Raw genomic sequence first — 18,593 nt, 5'->3', positions numbered from 1 at the left:
TCCTGCAATTGGATGGAATGCAATCTTGCAAATTGTTCGTCGATTCAAACTCATTGAATGAATTCATTTTCGTTTGTTTTGATGTATTATATGAAAAGAAATCATTTTATACTTCAAACTAACAATTTTTACAACATGATGACATATATTTGGTCTTTACTTTGCTTTAAATGAGAGATTTTTTTTTTTTTTTTTGTTCTATTTCAATTTTTTAGTCATTATAAATCCTTTTTTTTTCATACACTATAATTAAAAAATATAATAACTTTTACTCATAACAAAATTAAATATGAAACAAAATTCACATTTAGCAACTTTTTAAACATTTTTTTTTTCCAATATCTTTCTAAATAGTATTTTGATACTTTATCTCATTATTAGATAATTTCATTATGCAGACACTTTGAAAAGCAAAATGGGATAAACTATCATATTACAGTTTTATTCTATATATTTAATGTAAAAAGTACACAAATTTCCTAATTTGTTTTTTTATGATACATTAGGTCACATAGAGGCATTTAACTCAATGAAAATAATATTTAAAATAGATGAATGCATTTATTTCAATTCTTTTTATTTATATTTTTCTATTTTATTAACATAAATTTGTACACAACATAATGATGATATAATATTCATGAAGGACAGGATGTGGGTTCCTTCTGAATACCAATCTCGTGGCCAGAAGGAAGCAGTCTTCAAAATTTTATGACTAATTCCAATTAGTTGCAAAGCAGAAATATATATATATATGCAGTAGCAAAATATACTGCAGGATACATTAAAGAAAACTACAGAGGAATCAATGTCAATTAGTATAAAATAATCTTAAGCATAACAATAAAAGAAAAGATAATAAAGAATTTAAATCAGAATATAGACAATTGTATGAGTTGTAATATGAATAAATAAATGACACTTTATGAAAACGAAACTTTAAAAATGTTTTAATCAGTATAAAACCTTACACAGGTTTTTTCTTCACAGTTGTTTCTCCAGGCAGATTTGGAAATCTAATTACAAGTTTATATCCACTCAATTCATAACCCTGTAAAACAAACCAAGTAAGTTTATTTTCACTGAAAATAAAGAAATACAAAAACTAAGATTATCAATTATATAGATCTAATTACTGATATCTTACCTGATATGCTTGCATTGCCTTGCCAGGTGATGATTTGAGTTTATAATTTACAAATGCACAGAATTTTTCAGGCATTATTTTGACACTTAACAGTTCACCATATCTGCAAGAGAGACAAAATTCATTCATGTACATGCATACAAGCAAAGGCAAACTTCTACAAATTTGTAATCCAAATGCATAAAAGTTTATTTTAAGGTTTTGAAACTATTAATCAGACAAATAATTATAACTCAAGTACCTTTAAATTGAATTAAATTGAGTGCCTATTAAAAACTGAAAGAGATAAATAAATCTTTTGCAAAGTTAAAATAATATTTTTATCTTCTCAACAACAGAGGCTGTCAAGCACAAAATATATCCTGTGAGATTTTTTAAAGTAGATATGAAATAAAGAAATCTGATGTTTGGCTCATTTCAGTACAAAAGCTAATATGCCGAGCTAGTTATATTGCATTTTGGGTTCAACCACAGAAAAAATATCTAAACATTAAAAATTAATTTGTGATATTTCACAAAAAAAATTTGACATTCAATACTTTACAAAAAGCCAGACATAATCAATCACAGATGCTAATGCAGCCAGCAAATAGCTTAAAAATTCTATTCCTATAATAAATCAAAATCAATTTTTTTTTAAAAAAAAAAAGAAGTTTGATTTTACAAATATGAAAATAAAATGTATAATCACTTTTTTTTTCTTCCCCAAAATAAAATTTGATAGTGTTTTTTAAGTGTCAAAAAAAAAAACATAAGTCTCAAATGATACACAGCATTTAAAATAACACCATATATCATAGTTTGCAAACTGATTACAGAACATAGAGCTAAAAAAATATTGGCACATGCCTTTTTCAAATATTGGCATCCAATGTATAATATTTTGAGCTAATGAACAATAATTGATTTTTTTTAAATTTATTTATAACCAACCAATAAAATACAAGGCATTATCGCATATTATTCAATTTTAAAAAATCTTAAATAAAAATAACATAACCAATACTAAAGTCAAATGTTTTTAAAAATATGAATACTGATGAATCAAAACTAGCAGAAATATTATTTTTAAACAGATACAATCAACATAACTTGTTCCTGCATGACAAATTAAATCAAGAAATAATGCTTGCCAGTTCTTTTGTAGTTCAATCTATTTGTGATAAATTAAAGTAACAATTTTTAAAATACTTTGCAAAAATAAACGAACAATAATCTGAGAAAAATATGATTAAAGATAAAATTTACTGCAATGTCAAATAAAAAATCTTGAAAACTAACAGGAAGTAAAAATCTGATATAACATTGATTAATTAGAATGTTTATAAGATGGCATGCATATTTTTTTAAGATTTCATTAAACTTAAATTCCATTAAAGATTTCACTAAACTGAAAGATTTTATTTCACTTCAAAGAAATAAAATTATTAAAAACTAATAAAAATTTCAATAATGAGAATAACTTCTGATAATTTTATTATGCTCATATATTTAAACAATTTCAATCAACAAAGAAAAGGTGTAATTTTGTAATTATTTTTCGCTACATCATTTCACAATATCATTTGGCATTCTTTTAATAACTGCTTAATTCAAACAATTTTTTGGGGAGGGTAGACAATTCTGGGAATTGTAATACTTGCATTTTAAATGTGGGAACAGTTTTAGTGCAGCTAATAAATGAAATTTCAGTTTTGCATTTAACCCTTCTAGTACTCCAGCAGAAACTAAAATTTCTGTTAAAGTATCTATATAAACAGGCATCGGAAAGAAACAGCACCCAGGAAGAAAAATTTCATTGTAAATAGTAAAACAATTTTGTACAATGCCATGAATGGAAAATTCAAATTTTCCATGCAATCTTGCCAAGGGAGTTTTGAAGAATTTTTTGATCCCCACAACCATAAATGTGTTTTTGTTTTAAAAAATAAATAAATAAGGTTTTACGGTCTCAATTTTTTACAGCCTACCCAATCTCGAAGGTGTTCACCATTTATCATAATATTATCCAAATAATTCAATGGGGAGGCTGGGGAATGATTTAATTTTGTCAAGACTTCTTTTCACATCTTCTTTTAATTTAAATATTTAATACAAAAGTCAACAACATCATTATTTTACAGCATTGCCTCCACAGAAAATAAGGCATATGCAGACAGTTTAGCCCAGCAATTGCCATTTGAAAGTTAATAATTTCTAAAAAACATTTTAACTTACTTTCCAAACATCTGAATTAATTTTTTTTCTGTTACATCTTCTTGGACATTCCCAATCCATAAAGAATTGTGCCCTTCTGGATTATTGGGACTAAAAATAAAAAAATTAATAATTAAAATTACATAAGATAAACTTTTTTTATTGGAGAAAACATTTAAACTAATTCAGATAAATCAGCATTGTATAAGTAATTAGGCATGACTTATTACAAAAAAATATACAAGTTGCTATACTTTACGCAAATTTGCATTCAAAATAGTAATTTTCCTCACTTAATAATCTGAAGAGAGAGAAAAAAAAAGATGTTTATCACAGTATACAAAAGTCAAAAATTTTTCATAAATAATTTTTTAAATTATTTCGAAGTAGTTTAAACATTAAGGATGCAATAAAGAAATTTCACCATTTATGGGGATCAATAGTGCCAATATCATAATGAAATTTTTCACAAACGTTTTATTACTGTTTAAGATATAAAATGTCAAAATAAAATTTAAAATTTTATTTGTATTTTTCTTTGATCTCTAATACATAGAAAAATTGTGCTAAAAACTGTATATAAAATTTCACAACAATTCCATAAAATTATATTAAAATAGATCATGACAAATTGCTAGCTATAAGGAATTTAAGATTGAACAGTAAAGCATGAGAATTTCTAAAATCATTACTTAAGGAATATATCTTCCTTCAACATAAAATATCAACTATTGTTCAAATTCACAAAAGTTTCTATAAACAATTTTTTTTTTCATTATTATAAAGTAAATTAATAAAAGAAACAAAATAACATACTATTTTTAGTACCTAAAATTTACTAATATATATATATATATTATATAAAATCTTGTGTTTACATATTCATACATTTGAAGAAAAAAAATTTATAAACCAAAAATTAATTTTAAAAGCAATTATTTAATTAGCATGCTTTACATATTTATATAAGGTTGCCACTCAAATCTGGGGGGGGGAGAGAGAATCCCTGTGCTTTATCTGTATGTACATACAATATAAAAGGGAATGTGAATAGCACTAACATGCTAGTTATTACAGAATATCAAAACCCTTCTAGTTTTTATTAGTGGAAAAAACTAAGGTAAGTAAGTAAGAATTTAACTTTTCCTGAAATAATAATATATTGAATGAATGTTTATATTTACATACAAAAAAAATCAATCTATTTTTATTTATTGTCTAGAATTTAGCAAGATAAAATTAACATGTTAAGGGGAGAAAAAAGTATTGATCACTTATCTCAAGCTTTCTAATTTAAAATCACAAAATCAATATCTGTGGTGAAATAAAACAAAATAACAATTTTGCTATCATTATATTTAATGATTACTTAAGAAAAAAAAATATTGCAAAGGAAAACTGAAAATCCTTTTTTCTCCATTTTATAAATTTGAACATCAATTTCAGAAACATTGCCCCCTCCTTTTTTTTTTTTTTTTTTTTTTTTTGCAAAAATTTAATACATAAATTTGATTTGGAGTTTTTGGACTTTTTTTTTTCCCCCTGACCTTTTCCTCGCTTCACAAATTTCATAATCAAGTTATAATTTTGCATATCATAGCAAATCTCTTGAGATTAGAACATTTTAGACAACTCTTAAATTCATAAATCTATTGCATCATATACAGTTCTTAAAACAACTAAAGTATCATCATCTTTCAGATTTTCAACAAGCATATCCTTGTTCATTCTAAATCCACTTTCCACAGTTGCATTGCTGTTGCAATACAAGAATTATTTTTCATTTTTTAAAAATCAGAAAAATTTTTAGACCTCAAAAAATTAGAATAGAAACATAAATAAAACTTTTTTTTTGCTTTGCTTTGCTTTTTTTAGAAAAATTTTAAATTCTTTCTTTCTTTACATGTTACATTCTTTTAGATCTTTACATGTTTTCAACATGTATTGGAATTTTGTGCTTTAAAATAAAGGAGTTGAAGAAAATAAACCATTTGCTTGCATACTGCACTGTTTTTCAACAAACAGAGGTTTAAAAAAAGACAACTTTAAAAACAGCAAAATGTTTGTACATGTATTCAAAAATCCCTTTTGTAATATTCTTCCCAATTATAAAACTCTCTACTATGAGGTCTACTTTTTCAGTTTCAGTAACTCCAATAATATTCAAGTAGCTAGTAATCATATTTCCAACATTTCTTCTCAGTCTTGAAACTGGATTAATCTATGCAGAAGAAAAGACCTTTGGTTTAACCATCCTGAATAGTATTTTATTTTTGGAAAAAAAAAAAAAAAATCAATATTTTTTAAATGAAAAAATTGCAAAATCTCCTGAATTTTTATGGGTTTATTTTATGGAAATTTTCAAAATCCCTTGCATTTTTTCTGTTTTATAGATTATTTTTAAAATTCTCTATATTTTCTCATTGATGTGACATAAACGAAAAGAGAGTAGTCTTGAAATATGAAATACATACTCCATTTTTATATCATATGCCTGTTGTGGAGTTTTTGGTTTATTGACAGCCTTCCAAACTACATCACTTTCATCATCAGATATAAAAATGTCTGTGTCACTTCTTACAGGTAATCTTGAAGTCCCATTAACTCGTAAAAAGTTCAAGGCTTCAGCAACAGTACTACAAGTTGAAATAGCAGCTTCTGCATGTTCTTTAGAAAATCCTTTTTCCTACAAAATACAAAGGAAACTTCTTTTTAAAAAAACTTAAAGAAATTCAATTATGCTTACAAGAGCCAAATACAGTAAAAATCCAATTAACATGAAATGTTCCACTATTTTAAATAAATGAGAAATTTCATGTATTTGATATAGACATTTTTTATATGACATTGCAATTTATACCTGAAAGGAATGCCTCGTCTTTCTATGTTTTCCTCTTTCCCTTTCTTTTTAAAGGTCTTTTATATATGCTAAAATCTATAAACATTTTTAAAATGGAAATTTCAATTTAAAAAGTATGTTTGCAATTTTTAAATAAATCATTGACTTTACTATTTATTTTTACAATTAATATTCTAATGTTTGCATTACTTGATAAATCACTTATGGAAAGACTAATACGAATGAAAAGTAAAAATTTCTGCTAGTGGTAAGAGGTGTGGTGCATTAAATTTGGGAGAAAAACAAAATCCAAATCATTATATGCTCCGATTCTATCATCCCAGAGTATACATAGTAAGAAATTGCAACAAAAACTAAGCACCTTAGCCAATAAAATTAGATACATTTATATATGCATGCATATATAAAATAAGTATTTTCTACTGATAGGATGGTTCCTGTTTAATAAAAATGGGAAATATAGTTTTTATAGAACTTTTTAAATATATATTTTTTTAAATTTTTAAATATATATTTTTTTAAATTTTTAAATATATATTTTTAAAATTTTTATATTTATTTAATATTTTGCATTATTAATTAACTCTATTTGTATTAAAAACAAATTATGCCTTTTTGGTTTTGATCAAAACATGAAAGTAAGCAATAACACTATCAATATCCAAAATTATATCAATTTTTAAAAGACCAACTTTTAAGATTATCTTTATTCATGACTCCTTTCAACATTTCTTAAAAGTAATAAATTACCAGTTTATTTGGAGAAATACATCACTTCTGAAAATGTTGACATTGATATAGAAGCATAACATGACCAAAATACTGTATTAGATTTTTATATATGCAGAAACAAATAAATTGTGACTGAAAGTGTAAATTTTCTACTGCAATAATTCATCATAGTTAGGAATCTAGAGCATTTTATTTGCAGTCTTACAAAACTAAAAACTAAAACATTCCAGAAAGGTTACCATTATAAGGTTGGCAAAACTACTATGAAATTGACAACAGAACAGTGCCCTAGCCTAATTAAGTTTTTTTTAATCAATTTTATTAATAGAACAATTGTAGTGTTTAAATTTGGTTAAGTATCAAAAATTACCTACTACATCTTATTTCTGAAATTTAGTAAGTGCTTTTTTTTAACATTTCACACATTTAATAAAAACCTGTTTTTAAATATACAGAATATATATATATTTACTTTTGCTTTAAAAAGAATTGCAGAGAAACATGATTATATATTTTATGAAAAAATAAAAATGATTTGCGTGGATACTTAACAGAGTTCCCTACTCAATTTAATTTCACCATTTGATAAGATTTGAGTGCCAATTGAAATTAAATACTAAAGCAAAAAGAAAAATAAGGTGATTGATTTTTAAATAGGAATTGAAATTAATACATAAACAAATATTGTTAGATTTCTCAAAATAATATATAAGCAAATGAAAATAAAGTAACAACTCTTGTAACAGTAAGTAAACATGAAAAAAAAATTAGCTTGATGCATTATCAGAGATTTAAGAATTTCTGTGAGTAACAGAAATAAATTCATGAAATTAAAAAAGATGCCAGCTTTGTAGTTAGAACTGAAATGAAAATAAAAATGTGAGTTCATATATATATATATTCTCTTTTTTTTTTTTTTTTTTTGAAGCCAGCACATGACAATTGCTTCAAAATTGTTGCTTCATTGCACTGCTTCAAAATTTAACAACATCATTCAATGAACTGCTTTAAAGTTTTTTAAATTTACTTTAAAGCAAAGAAAACATTTACTGATCATGCTGTTCAATTTACGAAGCATAAATAAAATAAATTCTTCACATTCTAAATATTAGAAATTGAAATTTGAACATTTTGCAAACTGTGACAAGCATGACACAATATGTATTTTATACTGCCTAATAAGGGGTAACCATTCTAGTATTTCAATAAACAGTGTTACATATTGTTGAAGAAAGAAGGAGAAGAAAAAAAGTTATTAAATACTATCTTAGTATAAGTTGGCCCCTCTGGACCTATTTCCTTTACTGAATCCATCCCTTTTGTTGGTTTCCTTTCTTGATATAACTGATTCCAAATCCTTGTGAATATGCTTTCAATTTATCACATTCAATGCCAGGGGGGAAGCCAAAAAATATTCTTTGCACTTAGCAAAAAAATGAATCACTTTATAAGGACTCTTTTTTTAAAAGTAAGCATTTTTAAGGTGTTTTTGACTTACTGGTTTTCAAATTTAAGAACTTTTCAAGACACTGTATACCTTGCATTCTAATATGCAGTGAAAGAAATATTAATTCAACTGAAAAACCCATTAAGAAAATAGTTCTAGTAAAGATTTAGTCGTACATGAAGTGTGTAAACATTCTAAATGCATTAGAATGTCCCAGTAATAAATTTTATAACATTTAATTATACAAAACTTAACGAATTACCTTCAAATCACATGCAAATAAGAAATAGAAATTCTTTTACTTACAATTAAAGAAAATTTTAAATTTAACTTATAATAATAAGAAATTGTTATGTTTTGATTTTTAAAAAAAATAATTCAAATATGATTTATAGAACAGCTAGCAAATTTTGATGGTAGGTTCCCCCTGTACAACAATTGTACAAATTATTAAGTTCCTACAACTAAAAATTTCCTAATCTGATTGCAGTCATATACAAACAAAAAAGTTATTAAATAACTATTAAAAATAATTTCTATGGGTTATTTTGTTATTGTAAATTTGAAAAACTATGCAAATATTTTTTTTCATATAATTATACTACTAATTTTTTTATGATAATGATTTTTTATTAATTAGTTTTTTTTAAACTCACCATTATTTGCAAAACTTTTGCTTTATGTAATTCAGTTATTGCATCCACACAATCATTATCAAGCTTCATTACTTCAACAAAACACTGTTCAGCTAACGCATATTTCTACGCAAAAAGAGAGGAAAAAGAACATTTTGATTTATCAATATACTATAGCAAAAAAAAAAAAAAAAAAGACAAAATTTTTTGCAAATAAAAAAAAAAAAAAATTGAAGAAATATATAATGTCCTCAGCATACCATGCAATTGTTAATAGCAGTAAATGCAGATTTTAGATTCCTTTCATCACTTCTTTTTAATGAGAAAAAAAAACACAACTAAAAATTATCATATTTGCTAATACACAAGAAAATCAGCCCTTTCTTTTAATGAGCATATCCTCAACATTATAGTAGTCCCCTTCATGTTGCTTTAATCAATACATTATTAAAAATTGGAACAGATGATTATTTCAAGCATTTGCTAAAATTTTCTTGAGACCTGGAGTTGAATCAATTATAAATGTAATACGGTAATTTTACAATTACTACAAAAAATACCCTATTTCTACATTAAACTGAAAAGAAATATTTAAAAATTATTTGATGTCATTTACATTGACCAAACTTTTAATCTCCTCCCCAAAATAAATTTTAGTACAGAAAAAAGAAGTCAACACCATTAAAAATATAAATGGAACTGTTTTGATCCATAAAATTAAATGCAGTTTCTTACATGAAAAGAAAAGACAAAATGCAATTTTCAAATAATGATAAAAATAGCTCAATTTAAAAAAATGCCAATATGATAAAAAACAAGAAGCAATGCATACATAAATATTGTTTACATAAAATTAATATTTGTTATGAAAAACATCAAATGCAGTAATAAACATATCTATATATCAAAATTAATTATAACCACTAATACTAGTCATGAGTTTATTGAAAATTACAATTATCAGATAAAAAATTACTGAAAAAAAATCTTACTTTTAAACCCAATAACGCTCTTCCTTTTCTAAAATATCCTTTAGGCCATACAGGAGATAATGCAATAGCTTTTTCTGCATCTTTTAATGCTCTACATTAAAAGAAACATTTATTAGTAAAAAATAATTCCATAAATAATAAATGTACTATCATTAATAAAACAAGGCAAATAAATATTTGTGATATTCTTAAATCAAGATAAATTATTTCAAAATTTAAAAGGAGCAGCAAACAGTAGAAATTCATCACATGTAACAGATTTACAATTAAACTGTAGTGATTAAAATATGTTTTAACAAAAGAAATCTTAAATATTGCTGCATCATTTGACACTGAATATGATTATACACTACATATATCCATCTCTTACTAATCAATAATGTTGGTAAAATTAAAAAGGAAGACCTTTTAATTATGCTCTCATAAAAGTTTCAATACAACTCATAATCAGATGTAATAATTATGCCAATTTTTAATTATAAACTGATTTTCCGATTTAAATTAAAGCCATTTCAGTTGCAATTACCCAATTTTTACACAAAAACCATTCTTTTCTTTAACTTATAGTAAATCATGACATAAACATTATATATAGGCAATAAAAAAAATAAATGAGAAGGTGGTAACAATTAAAAGAAATAACAAAAGATTTAAACTTTAATTTCAAACAAAAAAGACTAAAAATACTTGAACATATATTAGAATTTAAAAAAAATGTATAATTACTTTTCATACAAAGTAAGACGATCATAACAATATGAGCGATTACCATAAAACCTAAAAAGAAACAAATTACAGTTAGTCACAGATAATTTTTATGGTTATTGAAAAAATACAATTTGCAAGATCAATTTAATAAAGATTAACAATTACCTGTGATCTGTTGGATCTAATTTAATGGATTCAGAAAACAACTCTGCAGCTTCAGAATAATAACCTAAATTTGCCATTTCATTCCCACGCACTAATAAAAAAAATGAATTATAAATTTCTTTTCAGTAAAAGGAGGAAGGAAAACAGAAAAATACAGTAGGTGCAACACATATAAATTTGATATATTTTGAGAGTTGATTAAGAAAAAATTACTCATGATAGATTTTACAGACTGAAAATGAGGTAAGGTAATAAAACATGAATTTATTTTTTTTAAATTGATAATTAATACAAATATAATTACCATGTGCTTTAAATTTCTCTGGGTGATTTTATTTTACATTCATTTTTAAAAATGATATTTTATTTAACAGGACAAATTATTTTGGCTTTAACCAAAAGCTAAATATTTAATAATATTTTTATATTCCACTTCAAATCTTAAAAATTTATCTTCATAAGATTTACAATCCTGAAAGTCAGATTTGAATTTCAAACTAAAATGACCAAATAATTCGCAAGACTCGAAATCTAGATAATTATTTATTGAATAAACACCCTGTAAACATTTTCAAATACTGTTTCCCTCTGCTTTTCAAAGTCTGAAGGTCACCAATCAAAAATTTAAAGTGATATCAAATAGTAAAAGATAATGCCATGAAATTATAATTAATATATTTAAATTCAAAATTTATCTAATCAAAATCAATTTTATAAAACTATATTAGATTCAAATAATATGTGTTCACCTATTTCTTCAAAACCACAACACTGTCTTATCTTTTGTAATAAAATAGATAAATTATTTTACATAAAAAGTTTTCATGAAATAAAAGCAATACACTTAGTGTATAAAACTAGTATTAAAAAATTGAAAATTCACTTCAATTTCAGATTTACCTGCCAGCTGCCTGCTTCGTAAAACTACAGACTGAGGATCTTCCTGAAAATATTTTTTTTTTTTAATTTTAATTTGAACAATGAAATAAAATTTATATATTTATATGCATAAAAACAAAACAAGAAAATATAAATATTGCATACTCATAACTCTAGAAGAACAATGGATATATTTTTTATTACATATCCAAAATACATGAGGAATGTAAAAAAAAATTATTAAAATCATATTTATTATTTTTATTTTTTAAAATCTAATTACCATAATTTGGAAACAATACACATAACACCGTAAAGATTGGAGAGAGAAAAAAGTGAGTATGTACTTATAATAAAAATTCCATTAGGTTAATTAGAAAAGTATTTTAAAAGTAAAAATATTCCTTCTTTTATTACTTGGTCGTAATTCAATATAATGTAAACATAAAAACAATGTTGGGTTTTTTAAAACAGTAATGGTTTACACTAAAAATTAAAATAAATGAATAAAAAATTATATAAGTGATATTTACAATAGATTTCCTAAACAAATTAAGGAAAAAAATATATCAAAACAAAAGCAAAGGCAAAGCAATATATACATGTTCACTTCTTAATGGATAGTAATATTGATTCCAATTTGCTAATTTAAATTCAGCATTATTTACAGTGGCCAGCCAAGAAATGCAGCTTATATGAGCGAATAAAAATATAAAAGCTGACTAAAATTTTATATTAAAAACTATTTTACAAATCCTAAAAGCCTAATAAATAACAAAAAAGTGAATCAAAATATTTTAAACTGTATGGAGGGGAATGATTGAAATATAGATTTTTCATAAGGGGAAAACTATTTTTTGTTCCACATTCAAAAGCATAACTTCATATTTTTTTAATTATTTTTTTAGACTTAAATTAGGGAAGCAATTTTAAAATCAATGATGATATAAGAATTTTGAAGAAATGTACAGTATAAAAAAAACTTTACCAATTAAAATAAAATACTTTCCTTGAAAGCAGATTAAAAAATTCAAATTTAAAAATGCAGCATTACAATAAAATATCTTGTTCTAAATCTAAAGACAATTTAGATCTATCTTTAAATTCTACGAATTGTTACTCATATGTTGACATAATTATGTATTTCATTACAAAAAGTTGTTTGTCAACAACTTAAAATTACATCAGCAGTTTCTGCTCTATTTATTTTTAAAGAAGATTTAACCAAATAAAAAGTAATTGAGTCATGCTTACAACATTTACATGTATCCTTTTTCATAAAATTTAAGAAAAAAATTTAATTCCACAAGTAATAAAAATTATTCCACTACAAAGTCTCAATTGCCTCATACCTAAGGCAAAATTTGTAACACTTAATGTTGACCCTTAACAACATTTAACCTTTAGTGTCCTTTCAATAAGACCAAAAATAAATAAAATAAAAATGCTTTTTAAAAACTTTACAAAATACTACTTTAAAATTTTTCATTACATGCTAAGCTGATTTGATTCTAAGCTTAAGCAGTTTTGAATCTAATAAACAAAGCGGGCCACTGAGTTTTGACTTACTTTGACAAATAAAGGACACAAGTCTCTAGACAGTCTAAAATCTGAAAGAAAAAATACTTAAAATTGGATTACAATTTTGTCTATGAAATGCTAATTATAAGGTAAGGTTATACAACAGTTCTCTAAAATTTAAAAATTAATTATGGAATATTTATACTTAGGATCACTTTCATAACTCACTATTTCTAAATAGAACATGACTTACTTGTGAAATCTAACTTCATATATTAGTATATAATAACTAAAAATTTAAAAAAAAAAAATACTTAGTAGTAATAATTATACTATCAAATGTTTTTGAAAAGTTTAAAGAAAAAAAAACTAAAAATCCTATAAAATTATGTTTTTCTTTCCCAATCTCCAAAGCATTTTAGATCTATGTGTATACTTAGAAATAGCAATCATCAATCACATTTTCTAGGGTTATGAGTAAGCAAAATACAGTTAAGCACAAATTTCAATCAAATGTTTAAAAACTTACTTTGGGAAGTGCCGAATTAGAACGTTTTTTATTTTCTTTTATCTCTACGGTTTCAGGAACTTTTTTATGTTTTCTAGCTACCACCGAAACAAAGGCACTAGATGTGTCAAAATCCTGTAAAATTTTAAAGTATAATTAAATAGAATATTGTGGGAAAAAATATCACCATCTATAACATTATGTTTTATTTTTAACTAGTCAGTTACATTAATTTAACAAAGATCTTTCTTTTCCTTCCTAAGAAGAAATTTTTTTATTTGTTTAGTAAAAGTCAATTACAAAAACAATTTTTTTTCTTTATTTAATAAGTAGGCATCTACAAATTTAAAATTATTCCAAAGAAAGTAATTATTGCTTTAAATTTTTTAATACTTTTTCTAAAATTATCCGTCTTTTATGAACTACATTTCATGAATTTTATTTTGTAATGCTTCTACATCTTCCTTAATTAGCATAAAATGCAGCATTTTTTTAATTATATACCTATTTTTATCAGTCTAATCCATTTTTATTTTTTCAAAAATCATGATGGAAATGGATGTCAATGTATATAAAATTTATATTTTATTTTCCTTATAAAACTGAATACAGTCTCTGTCAACAAGCATTCCAGTTATACTATAAAATGCCTAAAATTATTGTGCACAATTTAAAATGGTGCTATAAAATAAATTACACTTAAATTCAGTCATAGAAACAAATTAACAATGTACACATTTAATCTCTTAAGGTATATTTAACTCCTTAAATTCTAAACCCTTTGACAATTCACAGAATTTACCAGAGATTTGGAACATATTTAAACTTCTCAAATAAAATATAATTTGCAATGAAAATGCTATTAAATTATTTCATTATGACAACACATATACTTTTTTTAAAATTTGCAATATAAATCCATCAAGAAAGTTTTTAAAAATAATAATAAACAAAAAAAATCAATTTATTTCTTACTTCCTCTGATTCCGATGATTTAGGCTCTTGAGGTCTAGAAGAAAAGTAATCAAGTGTTTATAATATGAAAAACTTCATTCAAATATGCAGAAGTTTAAAAATATTTCTAAATAAAAAAAAAAAGCCTTACTTCTGTTTATTAACTGACTTGGGTGTCTTGGTTTTAGATGTAGCACTCTGGAAAAATTTGGAAAAATCAAATCATCAAAATCAATCATTCGTAAAATAACGAAATAAAAATTTGTTATATTACGAATCATCCGCAATTTAAAAAAATTTCTCACCTTCTTTTCAGGTTTTGTTTCCTTTTCTAATTTTTCCATTTTTTTCCTTTCCTTCCTTCTCTAAAATACATTTTTTTAACTTATTTTCTCAAATAATATTAATACCATCACAAAATATGTAATTATCAACAAAAAATGTACATAAGAAAAAAAATAACAATAAAAATACAATTCAGAAAATCCATCATAATATCAATTTTAAAAGGTTGATGTTAGAGACAATTTAAGTTGAAAACGATCCTTAAGCAATTTAGTTAGATAGTTAACAAGCTCAATTAGACTTACAAGTAAAAAATTAAACTTAGTTTCAAATATCAATAATCAAAATATTATGTAATGAAATTCAAGACAAAAAAAGTTGTTAGGTTTTAAGAACCCATGTCTTTAGGGAATAAGACATACAGAAACTATTGCAACATCCATCAGTGATAATGTCATTCAAAGCTTTCAGAATTATCTATTTAAATTACTAATGTATCTATTTAAGTACTAATTTAATAATGTATTCATTAGTACTAATGAGCATAATGAAATTTTTGTTGAGTAGTGGAAGTTGAAAATTTATTATAAAAACAATTTGTATTCATTATAAAATCTATACAGGGATTTACAATTACTATAGAGCAAAAACACTCTTTGCCATTAATAAAATCTTTTACTTTCTTCAAAATCCTCTACTTACTAAACATCCTATCATTCTATAGAATCATTCTATACACTTTCCTATGGAACAAATTATAGAAAGCCCCAGTCTCAATTTGAGTCTGATTCCAGATGCATTAATCTTTTAAAACTAAAAGGGGATTGAAATTATTCTTGTAAATTCACTCAGGGAGAAAAGATAAATTATAACAGTGCAAAAATATTTTCTAAATTTTCTTCAACTATCAGATACTATTTTTTTTAAAAAATTATAAAATTCCCAAAACAATTAAAAATGAATATAATCCATTTTAGGAAGCCCAATAAAACAAATTAATGTTCAACAGAGAGGGGAAATGCATCAACTTTTTTATGCACCCAAATAAAATCAAATTACATGTGAAAAAGACTAATTGAAGCAACAATTCTGCATAAAATATCCATGGTATAGATTCCAAATGAAAATATCTTTTGACACATTATCAAATCAAGTTTCAAATTTGAAAAATGTGCATTATAAAATGATGAAATAACAGCAAGTACTCTCAATAAGCTAAGAGAAATATACCAAATATTTGAAAGGAAAAAAAATTTCAACACCAAATATTGATTATACCATATTTTGAGAATCTGATCTATCTCAGTTTTAAATAAAAACCACCAAATTTCATTTTCAGACCCATCCAAAGAATATTGCAACACTATCGAAAGCTTTTTCTAATGCAATCAAAGTTTAGCTTAAGGATTTGGTCCAGATTAACATTTCAGTCAGAAGTTATATGTTATGTTGAAAATCTCTGCAAGAGGTCAATTGATGAGCATAAAGCACACTTATTTTGATAATCTTTGGTACCTGATCTCAAGCCTGCAATTATTCGATCTAGAAGCCTTTCATTAATTGTCATTTAATGTCATAAAAGATATAGTAATGTGTCATCAGAATTAATTCAGTCTGAAAAGTTTTAAGAAAGTGATTAATAAAAATTCTACAACCCATGGAAAATTTTAAAGTTTTTTTTTTCCCTTTATTTGCAAAGCTAAAATTAATTACTGTATAGAAAATTTCTACATTGATAGATGAAATTGTTAGAAAAAGAAAATGACTTAAGTTCCAAAAAATGTTGCTTTTAATAACATTCTTTTACTTTTTTAAAAAAATTTATATTTAGATAAATACTGACCATTGGTAGAAATAACTGCTCTTAATATCAGGATGTGAAAATTTAACAGCATATACAATATAGGTTATTTCATATTTTAATACTTATGAAGATATTGGCATTTCAAATCACACAACATATGATAAGAATTATTCATGTTTTCTTCAAATATATATGATAATACGCCATTCACAAAGTAGTTCAAAATATATGGGATTATTAAATTTTTATTGTTGTTGTTTTAAGCATCAAAAAGAAAAGGAAGGAAACTTAAAAGTACACGGAAGTACATGCCATAATGTTAATCACTAGGTAAATAAAAGAGTAATGATAATGAACTTTTTAAGGAAAATCTTCAAATATTGAAATCAAAGTAAAACATTGATCTTTAAGGTAAGGTAAGGTAAACTGCTGCAACTTTCAAATCACAATTTAAATTAAAGAAGTTTTTTTTTTTTATACACAAATCACAGTCATTCAAAATAGGTAAAAAAAAAAAAAAAAAAAAAAGGATCTTACAAAATTTGTTTGAAAATTAAATCATAAAAATAACAAACAGAGAAAGCCTGACATAGAACTAAATCTAAGACAAAGACATGTAACCAGTAATCAAATAATGCATGAAAGTAAATTCATAACTAAATAAAACCTTAATTATGTTAACAAAAAAAAAAAAAAAGAAAGTCGGAAAGTTACATTAAAAAAGATATGCATCAATTAAAATCAGCAACAGAATAAATATGCATCTCATTCAAATAAAAGAAAAAAATACATGCACAAGGCAAAGTATAAAATTAAACTAAAGCGAAAATTTATAAGATGAATTCAAAAATTTCTCAATACATCTAAAATATATATATATATATATTTAAACAAGTAATGGATCAATTTTAATTAAAGTCAGGGCAAATTAGTCAAACTTCAAACCATGCTGTATTCTTAACAACAGACACAAATGAAATCACTAACACTTAACCTCAAAAGTATCAAAAATGTATGAATGATTAAACTTGGAAATATCAAAACAAATAATCTATGCATCAATTTTAAACAGCGAAAGAGCAATAAAGTATTCAAACCATGCTATTTTATATACAACTGAAAAATTTAAAAATTAATTTGAACCTAAAACATTTAACCTCACAAATGTCAAAAAGATATGAATGGTTAATGGAGGAGATATCAGAACAAACAAATTATGCATCAATTTTAATCAACGACAGAGCAATGAAGTCATCATTCAAACCATGCAACTTTATATACAAACAAAAAAAAAAATCAAAATTAATTGGAACCTAAAAATTTATCCTCGTAAATGTGAAAAAGGTATGAATGGTTAAAGGAGGAAATATCAGAACAAACAAATTATGCATCAATTTTAATCAGCGACAGAGCAATGAAGTCATCATTCAAACCATGCAACTTTATATACAAAAAAAAAAAAAAAAAAAAAAAAATCAAAATTAATTGGAACCTCAAATATTATTCTCACAAATGTCAAAAAGTTATAAATGGTTAAAGGAGGAAATATCAGAACAAACAAATTATGCATCAATTTTAATCAGTGACAGAACAATGAAGTCATCATTCAAACCATGCAACTTAATATGTTAACACAAAAAAATCGAAATTATTTTGGATCTCAAACATTAGCCTCACAAATGTCAAAAAGTTATAAATGGTTAAAGGAGGAAATATCAGAACAAACAAATTATGCATCAATTTTAATCAGCGACAGAGCA

The 18,593-nt window shown here is 24.4% G+C and overlaps 1 protein-coding gene across 4 annotated transcripts in view; it reads right to left on the bottom strand.

The window, feature by feature from the left end:
- Positions 1-18,593, bottom strand: part of LOC129988192 (tetratricopeptide repeat protein 12-like) — a 49,507-nt gene that overhangs the window by 8,108 nt on the left and 22,806 nt on the right. For all 4 annotated transcript variants that reach the window (XR_008785632.1, XM_056096348.1, XM_056096349.1 and 1 more), the window contains 13 exons: positions 15,050-15,109; positions 14,896-14,942; positions 14,766-14,799; positions 13,812-13,925; positions 11,783-11,825; positions 10,883-10,973; positions 10,736-10,786; positions 10,010-10,100; positions 9,039-9,143; positions 5,818-6,029; positions 3,365-3,454; positions 1,148-1,250; positions 972-1,051 (listed from right to left, as the gene is read on the bottom strand). Coding sequence is in view for 3 of the 4 variants with exons in the window: in XM_056096348.1 (XP_055952323.1) it covers positions 972-1,051; positions 1,148-1,250; positions 3,365-3,454; positions 5,818-6,029; positions 9,039-9,143; positions 10,010-10,100; positions 10,736-10,786; positions 10,883-10,973; positions 11,783-11,825; positions 13,812-13,925; positions 14,766-14,799; positions 14,896-14,942; positions 15,050-15,109 (1,121 nt within the window). In the remaining variant the exon portion in view is untranslated. The remainder of the gene's footprint in view (positions 1-971; positions 1,052-1,147; positions 1,251-3,364; positions 3,455-5,817; positions 6,030-9,038; positions 9,144-10,009; positions 10,101-10,735; positions 10,787-10,882; positions 10,974-11,782; positions 11,826-13,811; positions 13,926-14,765; positions 14,800-14,895; positions 14,943-15,049; positions 15,110-18,593) is intronic.

The sequence above is a fragment of the Argiope bruennichi genome, chromosome 10 (assembly GCF_947563725.1).
Source record: "Argiope bruennichi chromosome 10, qqArgBrue1.1, whole genome shotgun sequence".
In the NCBI taxonomy this organism is placed as follows: domain Eukaryota; kingdom Metazoa; phylum Arthropoda; class Arachnida; order Araneae; family Araneidae; genus Argiope; species Argiope bruennichi.
The sequence above is the reverse complement of the archived record's forward strand: the minus strand, read 5'-3'. Positions and strand labels throughout refer to the sequence as shown.